The sequence below is a fragment of the Trachemys scripta genome, chromosome 10 (genome assembly GCF_013100865.1).
Source record: "Trachemys scripta elegans isolate TJP31775 chromosome 10, CAS_Tse_1.0, whole genome shotgun sequence".
In the NCBI taxonomy this organism is placed as follows: Eukaryota; Metazoa; Chordata; order Testudines; family Emydidae; genus Trachemys; species Trachemys scripta.
In genome coordinates, this window is record NC_048307.1 from 39,445,094 (window position 1) to 39,469,926 (window position 24,833).

Here is a 24,833-nt window from a genome sequence, read left to right on the forward strand (position 1 = left end):
GATTGGAGTGTCTGTTCTCTGTGTTTCATCACACAAAAACAAGAGGATATTCAATGAAATAAAAAGATGTGAAATCCAAAACTGATCAAAGGAAATATTTCACACAAAGTGTGATTAGACTGGATCTCATTGCCAAGGGAAGCTGCTGAGACCAAGAACTTAACAAAATTCCAAAAGGAACTGGATATCTGTATAGATAACAAGAATGAGTTGTCATTGATGACCACAAATTTGTTCTGCAGTACTTAAGCCAATCTCTAGCTATTAGAGACCAGGATGAGACCAATGAGAGGAGCAGATTATCCCATGTTCCTCTGAAGCATCTGCTGCTGGCCACTGTTAGAAGTGGGATACTGCATTGGACCTTGGGTCTGATCCATTCAGGCAATTCCTATGTTCCTATAGTTTAATAAAGCAATAAGAGATTTTTCTCCTCAATTTTATGATATAGTTACTAATTCGAAAGGTACCAAGCCTTTGGTTTATGTTTTTCTGTGTCAATCAAACCTTCCTACAAAGCCTGGGGAATTTTTTTTCAAAGCTCTGGATCTGAACTCTGATTTTTTCTTGTTTTTTTTCGGGAGGGGAGCGATGGATCTGATTCTGAAGAGAGGACGTGTGGCTTCACACTTCACAGCAGAAAGGGAAATATTGGAGGAAGGGCAAGAATCTGAACTCAATGTGCACATGAGCACACCTACATATTTATATTCCCATGTACTATGCCAGGGAATGGAACCATCTGAGAGTAAACTAATTACAAAGCTGTCTATGGCCTCTGAGTCCCATGCTTGTTATGCTATTCTCACACTTGGGTTTAAGACTGCCCTGCCATAGTCTATTTGTCTACTACCCCCTGCCTATTTAGAATGTCAGCTCTTTGGAGGAGCCTCTCTCTCGCCCCAGCACAACAGGCCCTGATATCAGGGGGCATCTAGATGGATATAGAAACTTCAGATGGGTAGGGAGGTGTATCTCAGGTCCTGCTCTCAGTGGGGAACAGACATGGACTCAGCCCTGGCCCACTAAGCAATGAGAGCAAGTTTCACAAAGGGATTGAACATCTATATGGATAACAAGGGCATCCAGCTTTAGAATAACTGATGCTAACAAAGTTTTTGAAGAGATATCAAACCTCATGCTTCAGGGCTTAAGTCAGTCTCTATTATTGCTCAGGATGAGATTTATGTGATGGGGAGATTATCCCACTTCTGCAACTGAGGGATCTTAGACCTTCCTCTGCAGCCTCTGGTGCTGGCCCTGTCAGAGATGGGACATTGAACTAGATGGACCTCAGGTCTGATCCAGTCTGGCAGTTCCTATATGCCATGTGTGCCCCAGAGAGTTCTGCATTAGACCACATCCCCACCAATCTTCCTATGAAAAGCATTTCAGCAGCACACCTTGCAGCTGAGCTCCCGGTCTAAAAGCTCAAAGGAGCTCTGCTTTTCTTGGTAAAAAACCCTCCAAACACGTTGTGAACAAAGAGCTGAGCTCTCAGTTCCCTTCCCTGCAGGAAAGGTCTTGTTAGCAAACTTCATCTCCTGCTGGGCACATGCAGACACTGCAATATTCAAACAGAGTTTAGCTCCATGGATTATTGATGGGTTGATGAATATTTAAAGCCATGCCACAAATGGCCTAGTTCCAACATTTTCTTCCTCCTCCCCCATTTGTTTAGATCTAGAGAGCTCCGGGCCCAGCAGTAGAGAGGAGGAAAGGAGGGAAGAAATGCCCCTAATGAAATCGGGGAGGTGGGGATAGGTGTAGGGGGGAGCACACACAGGGCATGACTTGGGAAAGGCTTTTGTAGGTTTGTTCAGGATTAGAGCGATCAAAACCAGGCTCTTTAAAGAGTCTGAAATCAATGTCTCCTCTCCCCCTGGGATCCTAGCTCTTGTGGCAGTGTATCTACAGCCCATCCATCACCGCAGTCTGCCCCATGATCAGACTGCGGAGGTGGGCAGGGCTTGTCAGTGCCATATTACACAAGCTGGGATAGGGTGGTGAGGCTGGGGATGTGCACGGACTGGAAGTATTCAACCACAGCATTCTCAAGTCACCAAGAGCAGAAAGCCTGTTCCCAGCAGCTGCCAGAGTGGAGAGGAGGCAAAGGCCATGAATATGTCACAGCGAGCCATGATTATTTCGTAGTCTCTGAATTTCCCACCCTACCTTTCAGACACTGCTTCGGCAGACAGTGAAAAACACTGCACTTCCACATCCCCATGTGCAAGCAGCCACTCTCCTGCATGTAGACATGTCACTTCTACCCTGGCCCAGTTCTTGGCATTGCGCCTGCATAGAGCCACACCACTGTCAGTGCTTCCCCCACGGCTGCTCCAAGGGCCAGAGTCCTAACTGTTACCTTTCAGCTCCCTAGCACTTTTCATCTCAGAGAGTCAGGTAGGGCTGTACAGATTTTCCACGCATTCCCCTGCCATAGAAATGCAACCATCTCCTGAGAGGAACACAGCAGCTGTTTAACAGAGTCAGCTATAGCACACAACCATTTAGGAAGAGAAGTGAAGAAGAAGACAGCATCCAACCGAAATAGCTGCAACAATCTGATTCCTGAATTGGAACTGGGCCAGAACATGAGGGCTGACACTCCAGCTCTTCTGAAAAGTTCCAGGAGATTTCTGATGACCACAAATGCTCAGGACCTCAGTTTTACCTCTCACCTTTTACCCCCCTTCTGTCTGTCTATTTGTTAGAGACATCAGTTGTAAGCTTTTCAGGGCAGGGAATTGTCATCATTATGTTTGCACAGCACCCAGCACACTACAGTCCCTGGCCTCTAGGCACTAAGCCAATACATATAATAACCGCTCTCCAAGACGGCACTTCTGATGACATGGCCCCAGCACCAGCACACCCATCACAACTGCAGTCAGATTGGTGATGCTCCAGTCTCCACAGTTCAGGGTCTTTCCTCTCCCCATCGCAGGCCTTATGTGCCCCAGGTGGGGTTTTGCCTCTTTCTCACCCTACCCTTTGTGTTGCAGATGCCTCTGTGAGAGGGGAAGGTAGGTAGGAGCCTCCTGAGTACTGATATAAAGTCAGTGGGCTATGTGGGCTGAAGCGCCTTCGCCTCCATGGAAGAAGCCCGTGGCTTACGCAGTGCTCCCATCTCCTGAGCTCCAGGGAGAGAGACAGCAAGTCTGGGCATTGCACCAGGGTCTCTAAACCCCCAGAGTTTACTATAGCACAAGCCACAGAGGGATTCTTCCCCAGTCAGTCCATCTGGGCCTCAGTCCACAGAACCTAGGGGCTACTTTCCCATCAAGGCTCAGCAAGCTCTCTCAGGGCCTTGGACGTCCCCTTCCCCATCAGCACAGTATCTGATAGAGTTGCCAGGTGTCCGGTTTTTGACCGGAATGCCTGGTCAAAAGGAACCCTGGCAGTTCTGTCAGCACTGCTGACCGGGCTGTTGAAAGTCCAGTCGGCAATGCATTGGGACTAAGGCAGACTCCCTGCCTTCCATGGCTCTGTGCGGCTCCCAGAAGCAGCGGCATGTTCCCCCTCTGGCTCCTATGCAGCCAAGGGGCTCCGTATGCTGTCCCTGCCCCAAGCGCCAGCTCTGCAGCTCCCATTGGCCAGGAACCATGGCCAATGGGAGCTGTGGGGGCGGTGCCTGTGGATGGGACAGCATGCAGAGCCACCTGGCTGCACCTCCATGTAGGGGCTGGAGGGGGGACATGCCACTGCTTCCGGGAGCTGCTTGAGGTTGCTACCTGGAGCCTGCACCCCTGAGCCCTTCCCGTGCCCCTACCCCCTGCCCCAGACCTGAGCCCCCTCCCGCCCTCTCAGCCCCAGCCCGGAGCCCTCTCCTGCACCCCAAATCCCTCATCCCCAGCCCCACCCCACAGCCCTTACCCCCAGCTAGAGCCCTTACCCCCCTGCACCCGAACCCCCTGCCCCAGCCCTGATCCCCCTCCCACACCCTGAACTCCTCATTTCTGGCCCCACCACAGAACCCGCACCCTAGCCCAGAGGCCGTACCCCCTCCCGCACTCCAACCCCCTGCCTCAGGCCGGAGCCCCCTCCATACTCCGAATCCCTTGGCTCCACCCCACAGCTTGGAGTCCCCCTTGCTCCCCAAACCCCTCATCCCTGGCCCTATCCCAGAGCCTGCACCCCCAGTCAGAGCCCCCACCCCCTCCCGTACCCCAAAACCCTGACCCAGCCTGGTGAAAATGAGTGAATGAGGGTGGAGAGAGCAAGGGGGAGATGGAGTGAGTGGGGTCGGGGCCTCAGAGAAGGGGCAGGGCAAGGGTGTTTGGTTTTGTGTGAGTAGAAAGTTGGCAATCCTAGTATCTGAGCACCTCACAATCTTTACAGGATGTAATCTCACATGCCCCAGTGAGGCAGGACAGGGCAGCCATCCTCATTGCACAGAGAGGCTGAGTGACTTTCCCCAGAGCAAGGAATTGAACCCAGAGCTTAACTCCTGAGCTAGAGCCCTAAGCCAGTGATTTTCAAACTTTTGCACTGGTGACCCCTTTCATATAGCAAGCCTCTGAGTGTGACCCCCCCTTATGAATTAAAAACACTTTTTATATATTTAACACCATTTAAATGCTCGAGGCAAAGCAGGGTTTGGAGTGGAAGCTGACAGCTCGTGAGCTCCCACATAATAATCTCACGACCCCCTGAGGGGTCCTGACCCCCAGTTTGAGAACCCCTGCCCTAAGCACTAATGAATATTCCTACTCCTCTCCTGGGGTACAGTACAAGCAGGTGGCTTCTGTGCTCAGGATAGGCCTGGAGCTCCCCTCCTGGCTGAGGCAGTGCAATCTGCACAGCTACCGCCCCCCCGGGCTCCTCAAATTTCCCATTTCACCTCCCTCTCTTTCCTGAGCCACGCGTCTGTGCAGGCAGTGGGGTAATGGTGGTCCCAAGCAGCAGCATTGAGAGCTCAGCAGCCCATGCCCCTACATCTGGATCACACAGTATGTCCCCAACAAGGTCAGCCTGCAATCATCCCTCCTCTTCCCGCATGCCCCGCTTCTCAGCCAGGCGCTCCATGCCTGAAATATTGTCAGTCATGCCAGGTCATTAAGGAACCTGGCCCCCCTCCTTCACAGTATCAACACCCACATAGTCGAACCCAAAGCTTTAGGACTTCTCAGTCTCTTCCCAGAGTGGCACCAATCAAGCACTCTCGCCACCTAGTCCCAGCCCTTCAGAGTTGAGAACTCACACTCCCCTCCGGCTTCCCTCCATCCTTTTGTCAGGTCAGTGACCTACAGAGGCCCTTTGCGGTCTGCCCTCTGATCCTTGCCGAATTCCCTAGGGGCTTCCTGCTGAAGCTACTTCTGGACCACGGTCTGCTTCATAGGAGAGGATATGGGGTCTTCTCACTTCACGTCTCCTCCCAGTTGTACCCACTAACCTGCCCAGACATTCTGTCCTCAACCCAGGACTAAACCCTTCTTACAGTTCTCCCCCACAACCGGGTTCCAGCCCAACCCTCTCTACTCTGGGCCAGCTCCCTCTCTACTACCAGAGATCCTCCTCTTTTCCCTAGGACACTGCCCCTCCCCGCCCCCCATTTGACCAGACCCAGCTGGGGAACACTTATCCTGTTGCTGGGCAGCTGGACCATTTCCCTGGCCAGTCACCCAAAGCTACAGCCCTGGCCCTTCTTGGGCTGGATCTAGGAATAACCATCCATGTTTCTAATGATCCCACAGGAGTCAAACCTAAATGTAAGCGGGGGAATGGTCCCACTATTGTGGGGAACTTTCACTCCTACTCCCTTTACCCAGAGGCCTGACTGACCTCGAGGGCTCCCCTTCCACGCTTCTGGGTGGCAGAGGCCTCGTAACCCCAACAAGTCTGGATATCTGTTGGCTCGACCCCCAACTTTGCCGTGGTCACTTAGGGCTGGGCCTAGGGTGTCCCCACTCCAGGGTGCTCTCTCCGCACTAGATGCTTCCCTGACCCACTGATCATTGCATACAATTTATTAAACAGCAACTAATTACAAAAAATAAGGGAAAAATGGGAAAGGTTAAAGGAAAACCCGTCACCTCGCTCTGTGGGCATAGGGAACCACAAACAGCCATTGCTGGAATGTCAGGGCAGTTGATGGTTGAGTTCAGGATCCTCACAAAAGGAAGAAAGGAGAGTAGCAAAATATGGACCCTGGACTTCAGAAAAGCAGACTTTGACTCCCTTACGGAACTCATGGGCAGGATCCCCTGGGAGGCTAATATGACGGGGAAAGGAGTCCAGGAAAGCTGGCTGTATTTTAAAGAACAAAACATCCCGATGTGCAGAAAGAATAGCAAATATGGCAGGCAAACAACTTGGCTTAACAGTGAAATCTTCGGTGAGCGTAAACACAAAAAGGAAGCTTACAAGAAGTGGAAACTTGGACAGAAGACTAGGGAGGAGTATAAAAATGTTGCTTGAGCATGCAGGGGTGTAATCAGGAAGGCCAAAACATAACAGGAATTGCAGCTAGCAAGGGATGTGAATGGTAACAAGAAGAGTTTCTACAGATATGTTAGCAACAAGAAAAAGGTCAGGGAAAGTGTGGGATCCTTAATGAATGGGGGAGGCAACTTAGTGACAGATGATGTGGAAAAAGCTGAAGTACTCAATTCTTTTTTTGCCTCGGTCTTCACAGACAAGGTCAGCTCCCACACTGCTGTCCTGGGCAACACAACAGAGGGTCCTGTGGCACCTTTAAGACTAACAGATTTTTACAGATTCAGACTAACATGGCTACCCCTCTGATACTGGGCAACACAGTACGGTGAGGAGGTGAGTAGCCCTCAGTGATGAAAGAACAGGTTGAGGACTATTTAGAAAAGCTGGACATGCACAAGTCCATGGGTCCAGATCTAATGCATCCGAAGGTGCTGAGGAAATTGGCTAATGTGACTGCAGAGCCATTGGTCATTATCTTTGAAAATTCGTGGTGATTGGGGGAGGTCCCAGACAATTGGAAAAAGGCTAATGTAATGCCCATCTTTAAAAAAGGGAAGGAGGAGGATCCGGGGAACTATAGGTCAGTCAGCCTCACCTCAGTCCCTGGAAAAATCATGGAGCAGGTCCTCAAGGAAACCATTTTGAAGCACTTGGAGGAGAGGAAGGTGATCAGGAACAGTCAATATGGATTCACCAAGGGCAAGCCATGCCTGACCAACCTGATTGCCTTCTATGATGAGATAACTGGCTCTGTGGATATGGGGAAAGCAGTGGATGTCATACATCTTGACTTTAGCAAAGCTTTCGATACGGTCTCCCACAGTATTCTTGCTAGCAAGTTAAAAAAGTCTCTGCCTGAGACCTTTTTAAACCCTCCCCTGCGGGAAGAAGGGGGAAAAGAAGAAAGAGAAGGAATCCTGCTGCCAGTAAGTTAGGAGCAGCAACACAGCGAGCCTCACCAGGAGGAGAGGCTGCATTCCCTCCCATAAGGGAGAAAAATAAGCTAAAAAGACTGGTGGAGAGAAGGAACGGACTTTCCCTGTGCCACCAAGAGGGACAACATGGTGTCAGGAGTGGGATGTGTGAGTGAGACTTTGTGGCAAACCATCTCAGGGCAGGGTAAATCACCCCTATATATATATATAAAAAAGGAGGATGTAGTGAAGGCGTTGGTGCAGGCCACCGCGGCCTGACAAGAGGCTACCAGGGTGCAGATAGCTACCCAGCAGGAGTCAGTGCAAATACAGCAGGAGACAAATCAACTACTGATGAGCCAGGCGGTTCAGGATTGAGCCACCCTGCATGAGGTTGTGAACCAGCTAAAGGCCCTGACCACTCTAACGCACGGCCTCCATGGGACCCGGCCCTGCGGGCAAGCAACTACTCACAGAAGATGACGATGGATGATGACATAGAAGCATATCTCCTCGCATTCAAGAGAATGGCCCAGCAGGAGGCCTGGCCCCAAGACCAGTGGGCCAGTATCCTGGCTCCTTTTCTGTGTGGGGAGGCACAGAAAGGATATTTTGATATGACAACAGAAGCAGCTACAGATTACTCCCAGCTAAAGGTGGAGATCCTGGCGAGGTCTGGCGTGACGACAGCTATAAGGGCACAGCGGTTCCATGAGTGGAAATACCGAGACAGCAAAGCACCGAGGTCCCATCTGTTTGACCTGATCCACCTAGCCAGGAAGTGGCTGTGCCCCGAGACCCACGGCCCGGAGGAAATCGTGGAAATCATAGTTTTGGACAGGTACATGAGAGGGCTACCACCGGACATACAAGGATGGGTCAGTCAAAATGATCCCTCCTCCTATGGTGAGCTAGTTGCCCTCGAAGAGAGATCACCTAACAGCCCAGGAACTTTCTCAGACCACCGGGGAAGGAAGGCTCCAGAATAGGAGGCAAGTCTCTGTACCAAGGGCCCGAGTTGCCGTAGTTCCAGGCAGAACTATGGAGGGAAGGAAGGAGGCCGAAGAGCGGCCGGAGATCTCGGAGGGACTTGGGGCTGGGGGAGAAAGACTTGGGGGGTAAGGCCTAACAGCCCGAAAAATAGGGGGCTGCCCTGAGCAGGGTACCGATGTTATGCATGTGGAGAGATAGGGCATATAGCTGCCCAATGCCCAAACCTAGAAGAGCCCATGCAATCCGTCCTGGGAGATCTAGAAGAACCATGCGACCTAATAAATCTAGTAGGGCTTGCAATGGTCCCTCATAGATATACTAGGCCAGTTAAAATGAATGGTATAAAGATCACCGCGTTAGTAGACTCAGGAAGTGCGGTCACGCTGGTGTCGGGAAAGTTGATTGGGCAAGATCAACTATCCCGGGCCAAGTGCACAGGAATATCCTGTGTCCATGGGGATGTCAATTACTACCCAACCATCCAATAAAAAGAGAGGTCCTGGGAAACCCCACTAAGGTGACGGTGGGGGTGGTCCCGCAACTCTCCTATCCAGTCCTCATAGGACAAGACTTCCCAGGGTTTGGAAGTCTACTTCCTGCAGAGGAGTCAGAAGAAAGTAATAACCCCAAGAGCAATGGGATGACCTCGATAGTTAGCACCCCCCCGGTCTTCCATGAATTTGCCGAGGATTTATTCTTGCCCCCTAGGAAGACCAGGAAGCCTCAGCGAGAAAGGAGGGCAGATAAGAGGAGGGCAACGAGAGTCTTGGCCCAGAACCAGAAGCCTATACTCGTAGGGGAAAGAGTTGGCCCGACTGACAAGGGGACTAGGCAGGGGGTCGACGAACCAGCAGCCGGGCCCAGTTCCCCAGGGACCTCCCTCGAGAGGGAGAGGGAAATAGAACCCCCTGAGATTGGGCAAATTGGACCTTCACTGGAGAATTTTGGACAGGATCAGGCCAATGATCCGATATATAACAATATTCGCAAAGGGTCTCTTGCATCTGAAGAAGTGAGGTTCTTACCCACGAAAGCTTATGCTCCCAATACTTCTGTTAGTCTTAAAGGTGCCACAGGACCCTCTGTTGCTTTTTACAAATTCAGACTAACACGGCTACCCCTCTAATATTCGCAAAGAAGTAGTTGAGGTGAATGGGTTCCCTGTGGAAGGAAGAGCCAAGGGCCCAGGGCCATATTATATGATAAAGAAGGATGTGCTATACAGAGTAGTCCGGGTCCAAGAGCAAGTCGTGGAACAGCTTAGTACCACAGAAGCATCAGAGAGGCGTGATGGAGCTAGCCCACAGCCATCTGTTCGGGGGGGCATCTAGGGGTAGATAAAACCCTGGATCGAATTCTGCAGAGGTTTTTTTGGCATGGAATATATGCGGCGGTCCGACAATATTGTGCCTCCTGTCCGGAATGCCAATTACATGGCCCCCGACCACACTTAAGGGCACCTTTGGTACCTCTGCCAATTATTGAAGTCCCATTTGAGCGAATAGCTATGGACCTAGTAGGGCCACTAGAGAAATCAGCCCAAGGCCATCAGCACATACTGGTGGTGCTAGATTATGCCACCCGATACCCCGAGGCTGTTCCCCTATGGAACACTATGTCCAAGACCATAGCTAAAGAATTAATCCAAATTTTTGCTAGAGTGGGAATACCCAAAGAGATCCTGACTGATCAAGGAACCCCCTTTGTATCTAAATTAATGAAGGATTTATGTGCAATGCTCCACATATGGACCATAAGGACATCAGTCTATCATCTGCAGACCGATGGCCTCGTCAAACGTTTTAATAGAACATTAAAGAACATGATACGAAAGGTGGTGAGCCAGGACAGGAAGAACTGGGACACCCTGCTACCATACCTAATGTTCGCTATAAGGGAGGTTCCTCAGACTTCAACTGGATTTTCCCCATTCAAGCTGTTATATGGTCACCACCCCTGTAGCATACTGCACATTGCCAAAGAGGGTTGGGAAGAACAGCCGAACCCAGGGAGAAACATCATCGAGCATGTGTTGCAGATGAAAGATAGGATAGCCCAAGTCACCCCCATAGTGTGGGAACACATGGAGAGGGCGCAAGGGGCCCAACTACAATCGCCAAGCGACGATCCGAAAATTCCAGGTGGGAGATCGGGTAATGGTGCTCATACCCACAGCGGAGAGCAAGCTCCTGGCCAGATGGCAGGGGCCATACGAGATAATAGAAGCCAATGGAGAGGTCGATTGCAAGGTCCGACAGCCAGGTTGCTGGAAGCTGGAACAAATCTATCATATAAACCTGTTGAAACCTTGGCAAGACAGAGAAGCTCATGTGGTCACTCTAGGGTCACCTCCCCCCGAAAGCAACCAGCCTGGCCAAGTGGGAATATCCCCAGAATTTACCCCTGACCAACGAACTGAAGTGATCAACATGATCAAACACAACCAGGACGTGTTCTCAGAAAAGCCAGGCAGGACTACTGAGGTTCAACATCACATCCTCACAGAGCCTGGAGTGAAGGTGAATGTCAAGCCATACCGGACCCCGGAGGCGAAAAGAGAAGAGATCAAGACAGAAGTCAGGAAAATGTTGAAGTTAGGAGTCATTGAAGAGTCTCATAGCCAATGGTCAAGCCCAGTGGTCCTAGTACCTAAGCCTGATGGCAGTATGAGGTTCTGCAATGACTTCCAGAAACTGAATGAAGTGTCCCAATTTGATGTGCACCTTATACCCCCAAATAGATGAGCTAATTGACCGACTGGGAAAAGCACGATTTTTGTCCACCCTTATTGGCAAATTCCCTTGGCCAAGGCCGACAAAGAGAAGACGGCCTTTTCAACACCAGAGGGACTTTATCAGTACACTGTCCTCCCTTTTGGTTTACATGGGGCTCCTGCAACTTTCCAACGGCTCATGGACAAACTGTTGCGTCCACATGGCAAGTATGCGGCTGCCTATCTCGATGACATCATTATACATAGCCCAGACGGGGAGACGCACTTGGGGAAGGTGGAAGCAGTCCTGGACACCCTGAGGAAGGCGGGGCTGACTGCAAATCCCTCCAAATGCGCAATTGGGCTAGCAGAAGCCAAATACCTCGGATATATAGTGGGGAGGGGTGTGGTGGAGCCCCAACTCAACAAGTTAGAGGCAATACAGAATTGGTCCTGACCAGTCCGGAAGAAACAGGTCAGAGTGTTCCTGGGGCTGGTTGGATACTACAGGCGGTTCATCCCCCACTTTGCTACCAGGGCATGCCCGTTAACAGATCTAACAAAAGCCGGTGGCCCAGACATAGTAAGATGGTCTAGTGTGGCTGAGGAGGCTTTTGCAGATCTGCAGACCGCCCTCTGCACTGACCCAGTGCTGGTAGCTCCAGACTGGGAGAAACTGTTTACTTGCAAACTGATGCCTCTGAGGTTGGGTTGGGAGCGGTTCTTTCACAAATGGTTGGAGAAGAACACCCAGTCCTGTTCCTCAGTAGGAAACTCCTGCCCAGGGAACGTAAATATGCTGTAGTAGAGAAGGAATGCCTGGCAGTAAAGTGGGCCGTAGAAAGCCTTCGCTACTAGCTACTCGGACGGAGGTTTACCCTTGTCACGGACCATGCCCCTCTGAAGTGGATGCACCAAAACAAAGAGAGAAATGCAAGAGTGACAAGGTGGTTCCTGTTGCTACAGCCTTTCCTCTTCAGAGTACAACATAGGTCCGGAATCAAGCATGGCAACTCGGATGGCCTTTCAAGGGTACACTGTTTGCCGACCCAAGTAGTCCAACCCCGTAGTGTTGAGCGGGCGGTGGTGGGGGTGGGGGTGATAAACTCAGGACAGACAGCTGCAATGGGGGGGGGGCAGAAATCAGTCTCAGAGGGTTAAAAGGCTGTCCTCCCTATCAACTGGTTGGGTAACTACAGGTCAATCAGGTTCAGCTGAGAAGGGGTTACCAGAGTATCAATTAGAATCAGCTGAGAGCTGAGCTACCTGAGGTTAATTAGGATCAACTGATTCCAACTAAGGGCTGTCTGAGACCTTTTTAAACCCTTCCCTGGGGGAAGAAGGGGGAAGAGAAGAGAGAGGAGTCCTGCTGCCAGTAGGTTACGAGTAGTAAGACAACGAGCCTCACCAGGAGGAGAGGCTGCATTCCCTCCCATAAGGAAGAAAAATAAGCTAAAAAGACTGGTGGAGAGAAGGAATGGACTTCCCCTGTGCCACCAAGAGGGACTATATTACCCAAGCCTGTCTCGCCAGGGCGAAAAGCAGCGGAGGCTGGGGAGACCGAGAAGGTGCCTTGCCACACTGGCTAGAATGTCGGGCTCAACGGGTAGTGATCAATGGCTCAATGGCTAGTTGGCAGCTGGTATCAAGTGGAGTGCCCCAGGGGCCGGTCCAGGGGCCGGTTTTGTTCAACATCTTTATTAATGATCTGGACAATGGGATAGATTGCACCCTCAGCAAGTTCGCAGATGACACTAAGCTGGGGGGAGAGGTAGATACGCTGGAGGGTAGGGATAGGATCCAGAGTGACCTAGACAAATGAGAGGATTGGGCCAAAAGAAATCTGATGAGGTTCAACAAGGACAAATGCAGAGTCCTGCACTTAGGACAGAAGAATCCCAGGCACTGCTACAGTCTAGGGATTGAGTGGCTAGGCAGCAGTTCTGCAGAAAAGGACTTGGGGATTACAGTGGATGACTCATAGACTCATAGACTTTAAGGTCAGAAGGGACCATTATGATCATCTAGTCTGACCTCCCGCATGATGCAGGCCACAAAGCCATCCCAACCCTTTCCCTTGACTCTGCTGTTGAGAAGCTGGATATGAATCAGCAATGTGCCCTTGTTGCCAGGAAGGCTAATAGTATATTGGGCTGCATTAGTAGGAGCATTCCCAGCAGATCAAGGGAAGTGATTATTCCCCTCTATTTGGCACCGGTGAGGCCACATCTAGAGTACTGCATCCAGTTTTGGGCTCCCTACTACAGAAAGGATGTGGACAAATTGGAGAGAGGTCAACGAAAGTGATCAAGGGGCTGGGGCACATGACTTACGAGGAGAGGCTGAGGGAACAGGGGTTATTTAGTCTGCAGAAGAGAAGAGTGAGGGTGGATTTGATAGCAGCCTTCAACTATCTGAAGGGGGGTTCCAAAGAGGATGGAGCTCGGCTGTTCTCAGTGGTGGCAGATGACAGAACAAGGAGCAATGGTCTCAAGTTGCAGTGGGGGAGATCTAGGTTGGATATTAGGAAAAACTATTTTACTAGGAGGGTGGTGAAGCACTGGAATGGGTTACCCGGGGAAGAGGTGGAATCTCCATCCTTAGAGGTTTTTAAGGCCCAGCTTGACAAATTATTTAGTTGGTGTTGGTCCTGCTTTGAGCAACGGGTTGGACTAGGTCTCTTCCAACCCTGAGGTCTCTTCCAACCCTAATCTTCTATGAGTCTATGATTCACAGTCTGTTCCTCACACGTCCCAGGCCTCCTGCCAAGGCCCTGGCTGTGCTGCAGAAAGGTTGCGGGTCAGACACTCGCTCTGGTGGTCACCACACACCTTCAGGCTCTAGGTGGCAGAGTCCTTCCCCACAGCGTCGTTCTCCCTCCCTCCCATTGACGTTGTGATCCCCCTCCATGTCTGGCTTGCAAGATCTCTTGGCTGGGGGTGTCTCCCTGCACTGGGCTCACTGCTCAGGGTCTCCCCTCACTCTCCCCAGCTGCTCACCGCACCTAGCTCAATACTGCTCCAGCCCCAGCTCCAGCCCCAGCACTGCTGCTGCTCTGCCTCCAGCCCCCTGGGCTGCTTATCTGGCCCCTCTGGCTCTGGTTGCTGCAGTTCTCCTCCCAGCACTGACCTGTTCCCTGGGCTGCTTCTCTGGCTCTTGTTGCTGTGGCTCTGCTCCCAGCACTGCCCTGCTCCCTGGGCTGCTTCTCGGGTTCTCTCTGGCTGGCGAGGCCCTGCTCCTGAGCTCGGCTCAGGCCCCTGCTCTTTCCTTAGTCTGGTCCTACTCTATTCCAGGCAGTTCCCACAGTTGCCAACTTTCATGCGATAAATAAACACCCTGACTTTCACAATAAGCCAAAAATCAAGCTAATCCCATTTCAAAACAAGGCCAAAACAAGCCAATCCCTAAGAACCCCAGCACTCTATGTGACTAGATCCCCCCGGCATGCAGTCTGGGCCTGTGGTGGGCCCACAGTGCACCCCTGACTCTCTCCCCACCCCTTGCCCCTGCTTGCCGGGAGATTATAAAAAAAAAAAAAAAGAAGCAATAAGCTACAACAAGCAACATGCTACAAGCCAAACAAGCAACAAGCCAAAAACTAGCCAACAAGCAACTCACAAGCCAATTAAACTAAAAACAAGCCCAATTTCTGTGTGGGTTTGGCATGTCTGGCAGTTCCGCTCACAAGGAGGATGGGACCCCCCAGCCTCCTGATTCCCTCATTAGCCTGCCTGCCCTGTCAATCAGGCTGATCTGGAGTATTGGCCGCTCCCCATTGCTGCTGGGACTGTCAGTCTCAGGATCCTGATTTCCCATCGACCCTTCCTTTTGGTACTGGGAGATGGCCAACCAACCTCCTCCCCCACTAAGTTTTAGTAAGGGGACAACAGTCCCCTTAGATCAGGGGTCTCAAATACACTGCTTGCAGAGTTATTTGCTGCGGCCCGCCAAGCTCCCCGCCCCCCAGGAGTTATTTCCTGTGGCCGCCAAGCACCCCTCACCCCATCAACAGCCATTGTCTAGCAAGAGAGCTACAATGCAATGACTCACCTGCATGAGGCCCCACCAGGGGAATTGCTCAACCTTGCTGAGAGACTCATCAATGCCCCCAAGATGTGCCTGGACTTGTGTTTCAAAAGCACATGGACTGAGGGTATAAAACAAACAGAGTGGACACATACGGGGCCCTTTTCCTGCCCCATCTATGCAGCAAGCAACCAAGATACAGAGAAGACAAGACTCCAACACAGGAGACTGGCCCAGGTTTAAGGAACAAACCTGTATATTAAGGATTGCAATATCCAGTGGGGTAAGAAAAACTGCCAAATCTAGTTGCTGCCCAGTCTAATAGTGTTGAGAGTTTAGACTGCGTGCTTATATTTTCTTTTCTTTTGATAACCACTCTGACTTGTTATGCTTTGATTTATAATCACTTAAAATCTATCTTTATAGCTAATAAATCTGTTGGTTTATACTACCTGAAGCAGTGTGTTTGGTTTGAAGTGTGTCAGAGGCTCCCGTGGGGATAACAAGCCTGGTACATATCAATTTCTTTGTTAAATTGACGAACTTATATATGTCCAGCGGGCATAACTGGACACTGCAAGACAGGTTCCTATGGTTGTTTCTGGGACTGGAGATATTGTCTAGTGTCATTCGCTTGCAAGTAGCTGGGAGCAGCTTACATGCCAGAGGCTGTGTGTGAACAGCCCAGGAGTGGCGGTTCTCACAGCAGAGCTGGGTAAGGCTGGCTCCCAGAGTCAAGGACTGGAGAGGCCTAGCAGATCATCGGTCCAGATAACACCAGAGGGGAACGTCACACCTGTGCAATGCTCTTAAGTCCTATGTGGGCAATCTATGTCAGCGGGGAAAGGAGAGAACTTACCTCATCTGGGGGCTGAAGTGCTAACTTTGATTTGTCCCCTTTGACAGAAGCATATGGTACAAGAGAGGAAGACTGTGCCCAGGGCTCCCTGATCGCCCCAATCTTCCCCAGGAGTTTGGGATCCAGGATGGGAAGGGTGTCAGTGTTGGACGGGGTGAGAAACATATCCGGTCTCTGGAAAAAACAACAATACAGCTTAGATGGAGAGAGCTTAGATGTAGGCAATGGATCAGAGCTGAAAAGAGCAGGGGGACTGGGTTCTGAATAACCCATATTCTCTCCTGTGTTTGCTTCTTAGAAATCAAGACCCCTCGGGCCTGATTTTCAATAGCCCAGAAGCTCCCAGCTGCCTCCAGAAATGTGAGAGTAATTCTGCCCCTAATTTCCATGTGCTCTGGCCATGCTGGTCTGCCCAGCTGGGATAGCCATGCACATAAAGCAGGCAGAGAGTCGTGCAGGGCTTCTGAAAAATCAAACCCTGCACAGTCTGTTCCTGTCAACGACAGATCTCAGGCACTACGGGCTTCACTTTCAGAGGTGCTGCTCTGCCTGACTCCTGCTGGGGCTGTGAACTAGCCAATGAGAGGGGAAGGCTGCTGGGACTAGGGGCACAGAACATAGGAGTCAGGGTTGTGGGTCTAATTCCTAGCTCTGCTAGAGCCTTGCACTTAACCTCTCTGGCCCTCATTTCCTATTGCTAAGTGGGGATAATAATCCCTCCCTGTGTCACAGTGGCATATGAGGCCTGTGGACTTTCGAGGCTTAATTTCCTGAAGTGAGTTGCTAGGTATCTATGGCTCCTGCCTTTCTCAACAGATATGCCCTGTGCCTGTTAACAGCCCAGTCTCGTCCTTTGGCCTACATGCTGTTTTTTATGTGTCTTCCACCCCATCAGCCCCATGCTGGGAAAGGGGGCTGACTTCTCTTCTGGCTGACTGTGCCTTCCCAGGCTTTTCAGGGTGGAATCTATGCTGTTGGCTGCGTAGGAGAGAGGTCTGGGTAGAGAGCAGCCCTGAAGGATCACAAGAACGTAGCTTCGCAAAGTGTTTCCAAAACCCGCATGGAAATGCTACGGTGGCAAACGTCCCTAGCAGGGCCGGCTCCAGTTTTTTGATGCCCCAAGCAAAAAAAAAAGGGGGGGGCCGGAGCACCACCACCGAAGCAAAGTGCCGCCCCCAAAAGGCTGGAATGCTGCACCTTGAAAAGGGCCGTCCCAAGCACATGCTTGGAATACTGGTGCTTAGAGCCGGCCCTGGTCCCTAGGGCTGTCCCAGCACAGTGGGCTTTGCAAGGGATTGGCGTGGTGCACATAGCAAGCAGAGCCAGGGCTTGAGCCAGATGTTGATTCAGGACTGTAATGCGATTTTACCTTCCTTCATTTCCAGCCACTCAGCTCTGCCTCCCTCCCCCGCCAGCCTGGGTTTTATAGACTAGCATCTAATCTGGTTAGAGAGGGAAGTTGGATCTAATGAAATAAACAATGGAGTCCATAGTACCCTTGCTGCTGCCCTGGAAGAGGGGTCATGGTTAGGATGGTGGGAGAGGGGAGAGTGGCTTTATGCTTTGCAGAATTTGCCTGATGAATTACAACAACCCTCCACCCCCGTTGGCATCAGCACCTGCCTTCTGCTTCTCCCAGTGGTGACGGGCCTCCCAGATTTTAGCTTTCATTTATTCCACCACTTGAAGGTTTTGGTTTCTGTAAGTATTGGGCCCATGGCGGCTGGGATACCATGAACAGGCAGACCCCTCAGACAATGCAGCTCAGCAGTGACATGCTGTGGCAATGTTGAGCTTGTACCCTGGTCTGCCAATGCTCCTCATTCGTGACCTGGTATTTTGGTGCTGGACCTCTGCCAAACATTGCCACACTCCCTGGTTTCTGAGCTGTAGCAATCTCTGCTTCCCTGGCCTGGACCCCATGGCTCTGCCAACTCCCTCCCACAATCTGATTCTGCTATTCTGCATTTCTCTGCTTGTGGTTTCTTTGACAAAACAAATCTAGGTGCCACTGTTCCCCATGACTGTAACTAGGTTCACTGGGGAAGGGACAGGCTCTGAGTTCTCAGCCAGACACTGGGAGTGAGGAGCCTAAATACTTTTGTGGATCTGGGCCAGGTGTCTCCGAGCCTAGTTTACCCAGTGACACTAGTTGCCAAAGACTCCACTCTCCAGAGCCTGTATCTTATCTAGTGATCCCATTCTTGGGAGACAATGGTTTGTCCCATGGCTCTCCAATGTGGCTGATTACTGAGTTGCTGAATGCCAGTGGCTGCTATATTAACACTAGTCCCTGAGGGCCATCACTTCTGCACTGGAACAATCAGCAAAGTCCATGGCATCCCCATAATAATCTGTAACCTGGTTCCCAAGGGAGTAACCCTGTTCCTCTGATACTGTGGCAGCTCCCCACTCTGCAGTAATCTGTAGGCCTGACTTTTGACTAATGTGTTATCATTGGCTCAAATCCCTGTCTGCATTTGAAGGGGCCTGTGCTCAGGAGGGTGATACACAGACACAATTCCATTGCCCTCGGAGTTGTTCCTGTGCTGATACAGGCCTGGGTTTAGGGCTCAATTACATGGCTAATATTAGGGAAATTAACCAGCTGCCCAAACAACTGGGAAAGGCAGAAGGCCCTTAAATAGAAGAGGAATGATCATTCACTGGAGAAGATTCAGCTGGGCTTGTGCAAACTCCATGGAGCCAGAGGATTCTTCATTGCAATAATCTCAAGCCTCCGCCTCCCATGATTGGTGTGTGCCTTGCAGACAGTCTCTTCATTTAGCACAGCCCAAGTACTCAGGCACCTCTAACTTGCCAAATTGGTGTCTGTAATGGGAAGCAGCAAAATGGCCCTTGCTTATGTCTTACTCCGTGACTGTGGATGACACTGTCTTGTTAGTGCAGTAATGAGGAGCCGTCTTTGAAGGCACAAAACAACGCACATCCTTTGGCCCGAGTGCCTTTCCTTCCTTGATTCCCCAAAGCCGCTGCCACTGGGAGAGATTATGTGCAGAACAAGGAACTTTCCAAGTGCTCTGAAGGTGCCCTCACGAACTTCCCGATTGCTGCCTCATTAATGCCATCAGATGCTGTCTTCTGTGCTGACGCATTTCATTAAGCTGGAGGCCTTGACCTCGGAAAGGCTCCTCTGGCATCAAAGAAAGCAAGACACCATACTGCCAAGTGGAAATCCCTCCTCCCTCTCCGGTTCCCTGAACCTGCCCTCCCCAGGGGACAGGATCATGCAAAATGCAACAGTTTATCATGCTCTCTGCAATTACAAGTGCGCAGCATACAGCTGCTGTTGGCCGAGCTGAAATTACCATGAATCCCATCTCTTTGCCTGCCATCTTCACTTGACGGAGATAAAGAGTGTTTGCTAGCAGAAGTGCACATGTTCTTAATTCAATTAGCTCTCCCCAGAACACTCCTCTGGGAGTAGCAGGCAGAAACTGACAAATTCTCTTTAACAAAGATATTCATTTCCCCCCTCCCCACTTTTGGCTTTGCCCTGCTGTATCCCACTCATTAGCTATCTAACAAAGCAAGCCCAGCCCAATCTGTTTCCCTTCAGCAGCAATTCTATAACTCTTATGTAATTTATACTGCGATAAGGGGATCTGTCTAGTCAGGCAGCGCTGGGATTATTGCAGGCAGGAAGCTGGCAGAAGAATAATGAGAGAGCCTGGGAGTCTGCCCATTCATTCAATGGCATTTCATTTCTTTTGGCAATATTTATTTTGTTACTCAGGCTCTCTCTCTCTCTCTCTCTCTTCACACAGATGGATAAATATAGACACCAACACTACAGACAGGCAGGTATAGATTGAGACTTTCAAAGCAGTACAGGGGATTTAGAAAGGTCTTTTCCATTAAAATCAGAGAAAATCACGGGCCTTGTTTGAGTCAATGGGAGTTTTGCCATTGACTTCATTCAGGCCAGGATTCACTCTGTTTCTAAATCCTCTAGACAGGTTTGACAATATTATGCATAGTTACCTGTACAGGCACACACACATAGACACTGAAAAAAAATGCTATCATTTCAAAGAGGCCTTTCTATCCCGGATCTTGTATCATCTGGCTAATTGATCCTGTCTCCTTACAGCCCTTCCTGCATTGTACTTAGCGGTCCGTCAACATTTGTCACTTTAAAGGAGCTGCATATGGTGGCTGTTTAGTTTGACTGTAAGATGAAGATACACACATGTGATCAGCCCAGAACCCTTATTTGTTAAAGAAAAAACATGTTACTTGGTTACAATGTTTAAGTGACAGAATGTGAGAAAAATAAGAGATATTTCCCCTGTCAATGTCAAGCTCATGTTTCCAGGTAGAGAAAGGTTTGTCTAACAGGTTGTTTTGGGGGCAGATCGTCAGCTGGCGTTAATTGTCATAGCTCCACAGAGCTATGACAGCTGAATGGAGCTATGACAATTTATACCAACTGAGCATCTGCCCCTTCATTTTTAAATGGCATCAGTGTAATAAATTAAAGTTATCTAGGCAATGACGGATGTAGGTTGAGTTTGGTTAGCCTGAAAAAAAGGATGTTTTTCTCTTCTCTCCTTTGCATCACTGTTGAATGGAACAATGTACAGATTCATTGATCTTTATTAATTCATAAATTGCAAGGTCAGAAGGGATCACTGTGATCATCTAGTCTGATCTCCTCCATAACACAGGCCAGAGAACTGCCCCAAAATAATTCCCAGACCATACATTTTAGAATGACATCCAAACTTGATTTAAAAATTGCCAACGATGTAGAATCTACCTTGACCCATGGTAAATGGTTCCAGTTGTTAATTACCCTCACTGTTAAAAATATACAACTTATTTCCAGTCTCAATTTGTCCAGCTTCCACTTCAAGACATTGGATCATGTTCTACTTTTCTCCATGTAGGCACATATAAACTGTGATCAAGTTATCCCTTAACCTCCTCTTTGTTAAGCTAAATAGATTGAACTCCTTGAGTCTATCACTATACATCATGTTTTCTAATCCTTTAGTCATTCTTGTGGCTCTTACATGAACCCCCTCCAAGTTTTCAACATCGTTCTTGAATTGTGGACAGCAGAACTGGACACAATATTACAGCTGCAGTTGCACCATAGTGCCAAGTACAGAGGTAAAATAATCTCTCTGCTCCAACTCAAGATTCCCCTGTTTATGCATCCCAGGACTGCATTAGCCCTTTTGGCCACAGCATCACACTGGGAGCTCACATTCAGCTTATCCACCATGACCCCAAATCTTTCTCAGAATCATTGCTTCCCAGGATAGAATCCCCATCCTGTAAGTATGACCTGCATTCCTAGATGTATACATTTACTTTTAGCTGTATTAAAACACATATTGTTTGCTTGCACCCAGTTTACCAAGTGATCCAGATTGTTCTGTATCAGTGACCTGTCCTCTTCGTTATTTACCACTCCCCCAATTATCATGTCATCTGCAAACTTTATCAGTAATGATTTTATGTTTTCTTCTAGGTTAGTGATAAAAATATTAAATAGTGTAGGGCCAAGAACAGATCTTTGCAGGATCCCACTAGAAATTCACACATTCAATGATGGTTCCCTGTTTTCAATTACACTTTGAGAGTTAGACAGCTTTTAATCTTTTGTATCATTCTAGTTTTTTCATGAAAATGTCATGCGGTACCAAGTCAAACACCTTACAGAAATCCAGGGATCCTGCATTAACACTATTAGTTTTATCAGCCAAACTTGTGAGCTCATCAAAAGAAGATATCAAGTTAGTTTGACGGTATCCATTTTCCATAAGACCATGTTGATTAGAATTAATTACATTACTCTCCTTTAATTCTTTATTGATCATGTCCCATATCAGCCACTCCATTATCTTGCCCAGGATTGATATCAGACTGATAGACCTATATTTACCCAAGTCAAACTTGGGCCAGGTATAAAAAATTATCAGTATCATACCTAGAAACTACTTATCTAAAACAGTGGTCTCCAAACTTTTTTGATCGCGCACCCCTATCAGTAAAAAATTTTTTAGCACGCACCCCCTGCCACGCCAAAGCAAAAAACAAAAACAAAAAAAAAGCCACTCAGACCCCCCCCCGGACGGCCCAAAAAAAAAAAAAAAAAAAAAAAAAAAAGCGCTCCTCCTGCCGTGCACCCCCAAGGATCCTCTTGGAGACCACTGATCTAAAACTCCAGATATGTAAGTAGATCAGGAAATGTCTAGGAAGAAGTAATTAGGTTTAATCCCTTTTATTTCTTTATGGCTTTTGAATTCCTCTGTGCTAACCCCAGGTGCTTTTGTTTTCCTTGTAACTTTAAGCTGGACCTCAAGAAAGCTATTTTTGATGCTTAATACTTGTAGTTGTTTTTTTTTAAATCTAGCAAAAACCTAAGTCCCAGATGTATTTTCTTCTTTTATTTTATTAATAAAATTTACCTTTTTTCAGAACAGAATTGGATTTTTGTGTCCTAGGAGGTTTGTGCACATGTTTAATTAGCTGGTGCCAACAGCTGATTTCCTTTATTTTCTTCTCAGCTCTTCCCCGGGGGTGGGGTGTGTGTGTGTAAAAGGGCTTGAGGGTACCCTGCAGGAAGGAATTCCCAAGTACGCCTTCCTGGATTCTCAAAGGGGTTTTGCACTTGGATGGTGGCAGATCTACCAATCCAAGGTCAGAGAAAAGCTGTAACCTTGGGAGTTTAATACAAGCCTGGAGTGGCCAGTATTAATTTTTAGAATCCTTGCGGGCCCCCACCTACTGCACTCAAAGTGCCAGAGTGGGGAATCAGATGTAACAATCATTATCACCATTTTACAGATAGGGAAACTGAGGAACAGATAAGGGACCCAGAAGGCTGAACTGGGGATGGATGCCAGGTCTCGTGAGTCCCAGTACAGTGCTCTGTCCTCTGGTGTAGATCAGTGCCCTGTTGTGCTAGATGCTGTCCAAAAACATAGTAGGATTCTCTGCCTTAAACAATTTATGGTCTAACTAGTCAGGCAGACATAGGATGGGGGAAAGGGAGAATTACTACTGAGAACCACTTGGGAAGTGAAGAACAGAGAGATTAAGAGTAGACTCCAAAGTGCTCAGTGTTAGTCTAACTGTGCTCCCATTGTCTTCAATAGGAGCAGCATTAAGCCAACCAGGGCCGGCTCCAGGCACCAGCGAAGGAAGCAGGTGCCTGGGACGGCCAATAGAAAGGGGCGGCAGTGCGTCCGTTGTCGGGGCGGCATGTCCAGATCGGCAGCGGCAGCTCAATCAGCTTGTTGTGCTAGATTTTGCAATTTTGCGGCAATTCGGCGGCAGGTACTTCACTCGCTGTCTTCCTCTTTGGCGGAAGCTCGATCAGGTTCTTCTTCTTTTCTTTTTTTTTCGCTGCTTGGGGTGGCAAAAAAGCTGGAGCTGGCATTGAAGCCAACACTCAGTTCATTTGAAAAATCCCACTCCAAGGTTCACACAAAGAGTCTGTGCTACAGCCAGGGACTGAACCCAGATCTTCTGAGTCTCAGTCCAGGGCTTTCAACAGAAGAGCAGCCTTCCTCAGCAAGACATTCCAAACTAAAATTCCTTAACGGGTTTGTCTTAGTGAATAAATCCAGCATATACAAAAAGTAAAAGGTCCCTTTGAAGCCAGTTGGGATCTGTATTGTCCTTAGTATGGAGTATCACTGAGTCTTGTTTTCAACAGGAAATGTGCTTGCGCCTGAAGCTGTATGGGTAGCACCATGGGCTATGCCTTTATACACTAAACAGAGTGATGCATAGAGAGAACTTAGATGCGAACTCTGCAGTAGGGTTAGTAATTCAATAAGAGGGGTTCCTACCTGACAGTCAATAGTCAACCAAAGCCCCAGCATGGGGCTGCGTAGAGTGAGGCCAAAATTTCCTAACAAAACTGTCCCCTCAGAAAATGCTGATTTAACAAAACCGAAAGGTTTCACAGGATCATATCGATTTCTTCAAAAATGTAAATGAAAAATTTTCAAAACATTCCATTTCAACGTGATTGTTTCGACTATACTATACTATGTAAGGGTGACATGAAATATTTTGGAATATTTTGTCTGAAGACAAATTCAGAGATTTCAATTTTTCATTCCACTTCAGGATTAAACCGAATTTTGAAATCTCAGCTTTTCCCATAGGACAGAAATTGCTTTTTCCAACCAGCTCTAATGTTGTGCAGCTGGCTTTCAAAGGAGAAGCTAAACCAAGATCCTAACTCACTGTGGCTATTAAAATCCAACAGCGTAGGAATAGAAAAACTGGTGTCCTGAGGGAGTGGAGTCATATTTCTTGAAAAGCAAGATGCCTAGACAGCACTACTACTGTGTACACTGGTTCATCACAGGCCTAGTTGATTTCAGGATCTAAAGCCAAACCTGGGCCAGTTCTGCCCCAATAGCATCCATGGAACTGCTAAACGTTTGTGAAACAGATGTATAAGGCCAGATTGTTAGATGTTGTACATTGGCGTTGATGCCCTGAAGTCAGTGGAGCTTCATTGATTTATACGAGCTGAAGATCTGGCTCAGTGTGTTTTGTGGAATGCAGATGCCCAGATTAAAAATTTAGCTGTGTTGAAATGCATGGCCTGCTGCATAAAATGGTTCAGAGGAGATGTAAAGAGAAAGATTCACTTGGCAAATCTCCTCTCTCCTGCCATCTGGGGTGGGAGAGAAATACAATGGTGACTAGATTCAGCTTGGTTACAGAGAGAAAGGGATCCATGAAACTGCAGCTGTTTGACCCCATCATCCAGCCTTTACAAGGGCACATGAAAACTACTCCATTGCCCACATCAGCCGATGCTTACATTTTGGTGCATGCCAGTTAAGAAGGGACCAGGCAAATTCACCTACATAATGTATCTGCT

The 24,833-nt window shown here is 48.9% G+C and overlaps 1 protein-coding gene across 1 annotated transcript in view; it reads right to left on the bottom strand.

Annotated features, from left to right (window-relative positions):
- Positions 1 to 12,257: 12,257 nt before the first annotated feature.
- LOC117883881 (coiled-coil domain-containing protein 33-like) overlaps positions 12,258 to 24,833 on the bottom strand; it is a 202,192-nt gene continuing 189,616 nt past the window's right edge. The window contains exons 12-13 of the mRNA XM_034783715.1: positions 15,950 to 16,123; positions 12,258 to 12,278 (exon numbers count right to left, since the gene is read on the bottom strand). Of these exons, the coding sequence (XP_034639606.1) occupies positions 12,258 to 12,278; positions 15,950 to 16,123 (195 nt within the window). The remainder of the gene's footprint in view (positions 12,279 to 15,949; positions 16,124 to 24,833) is intronic.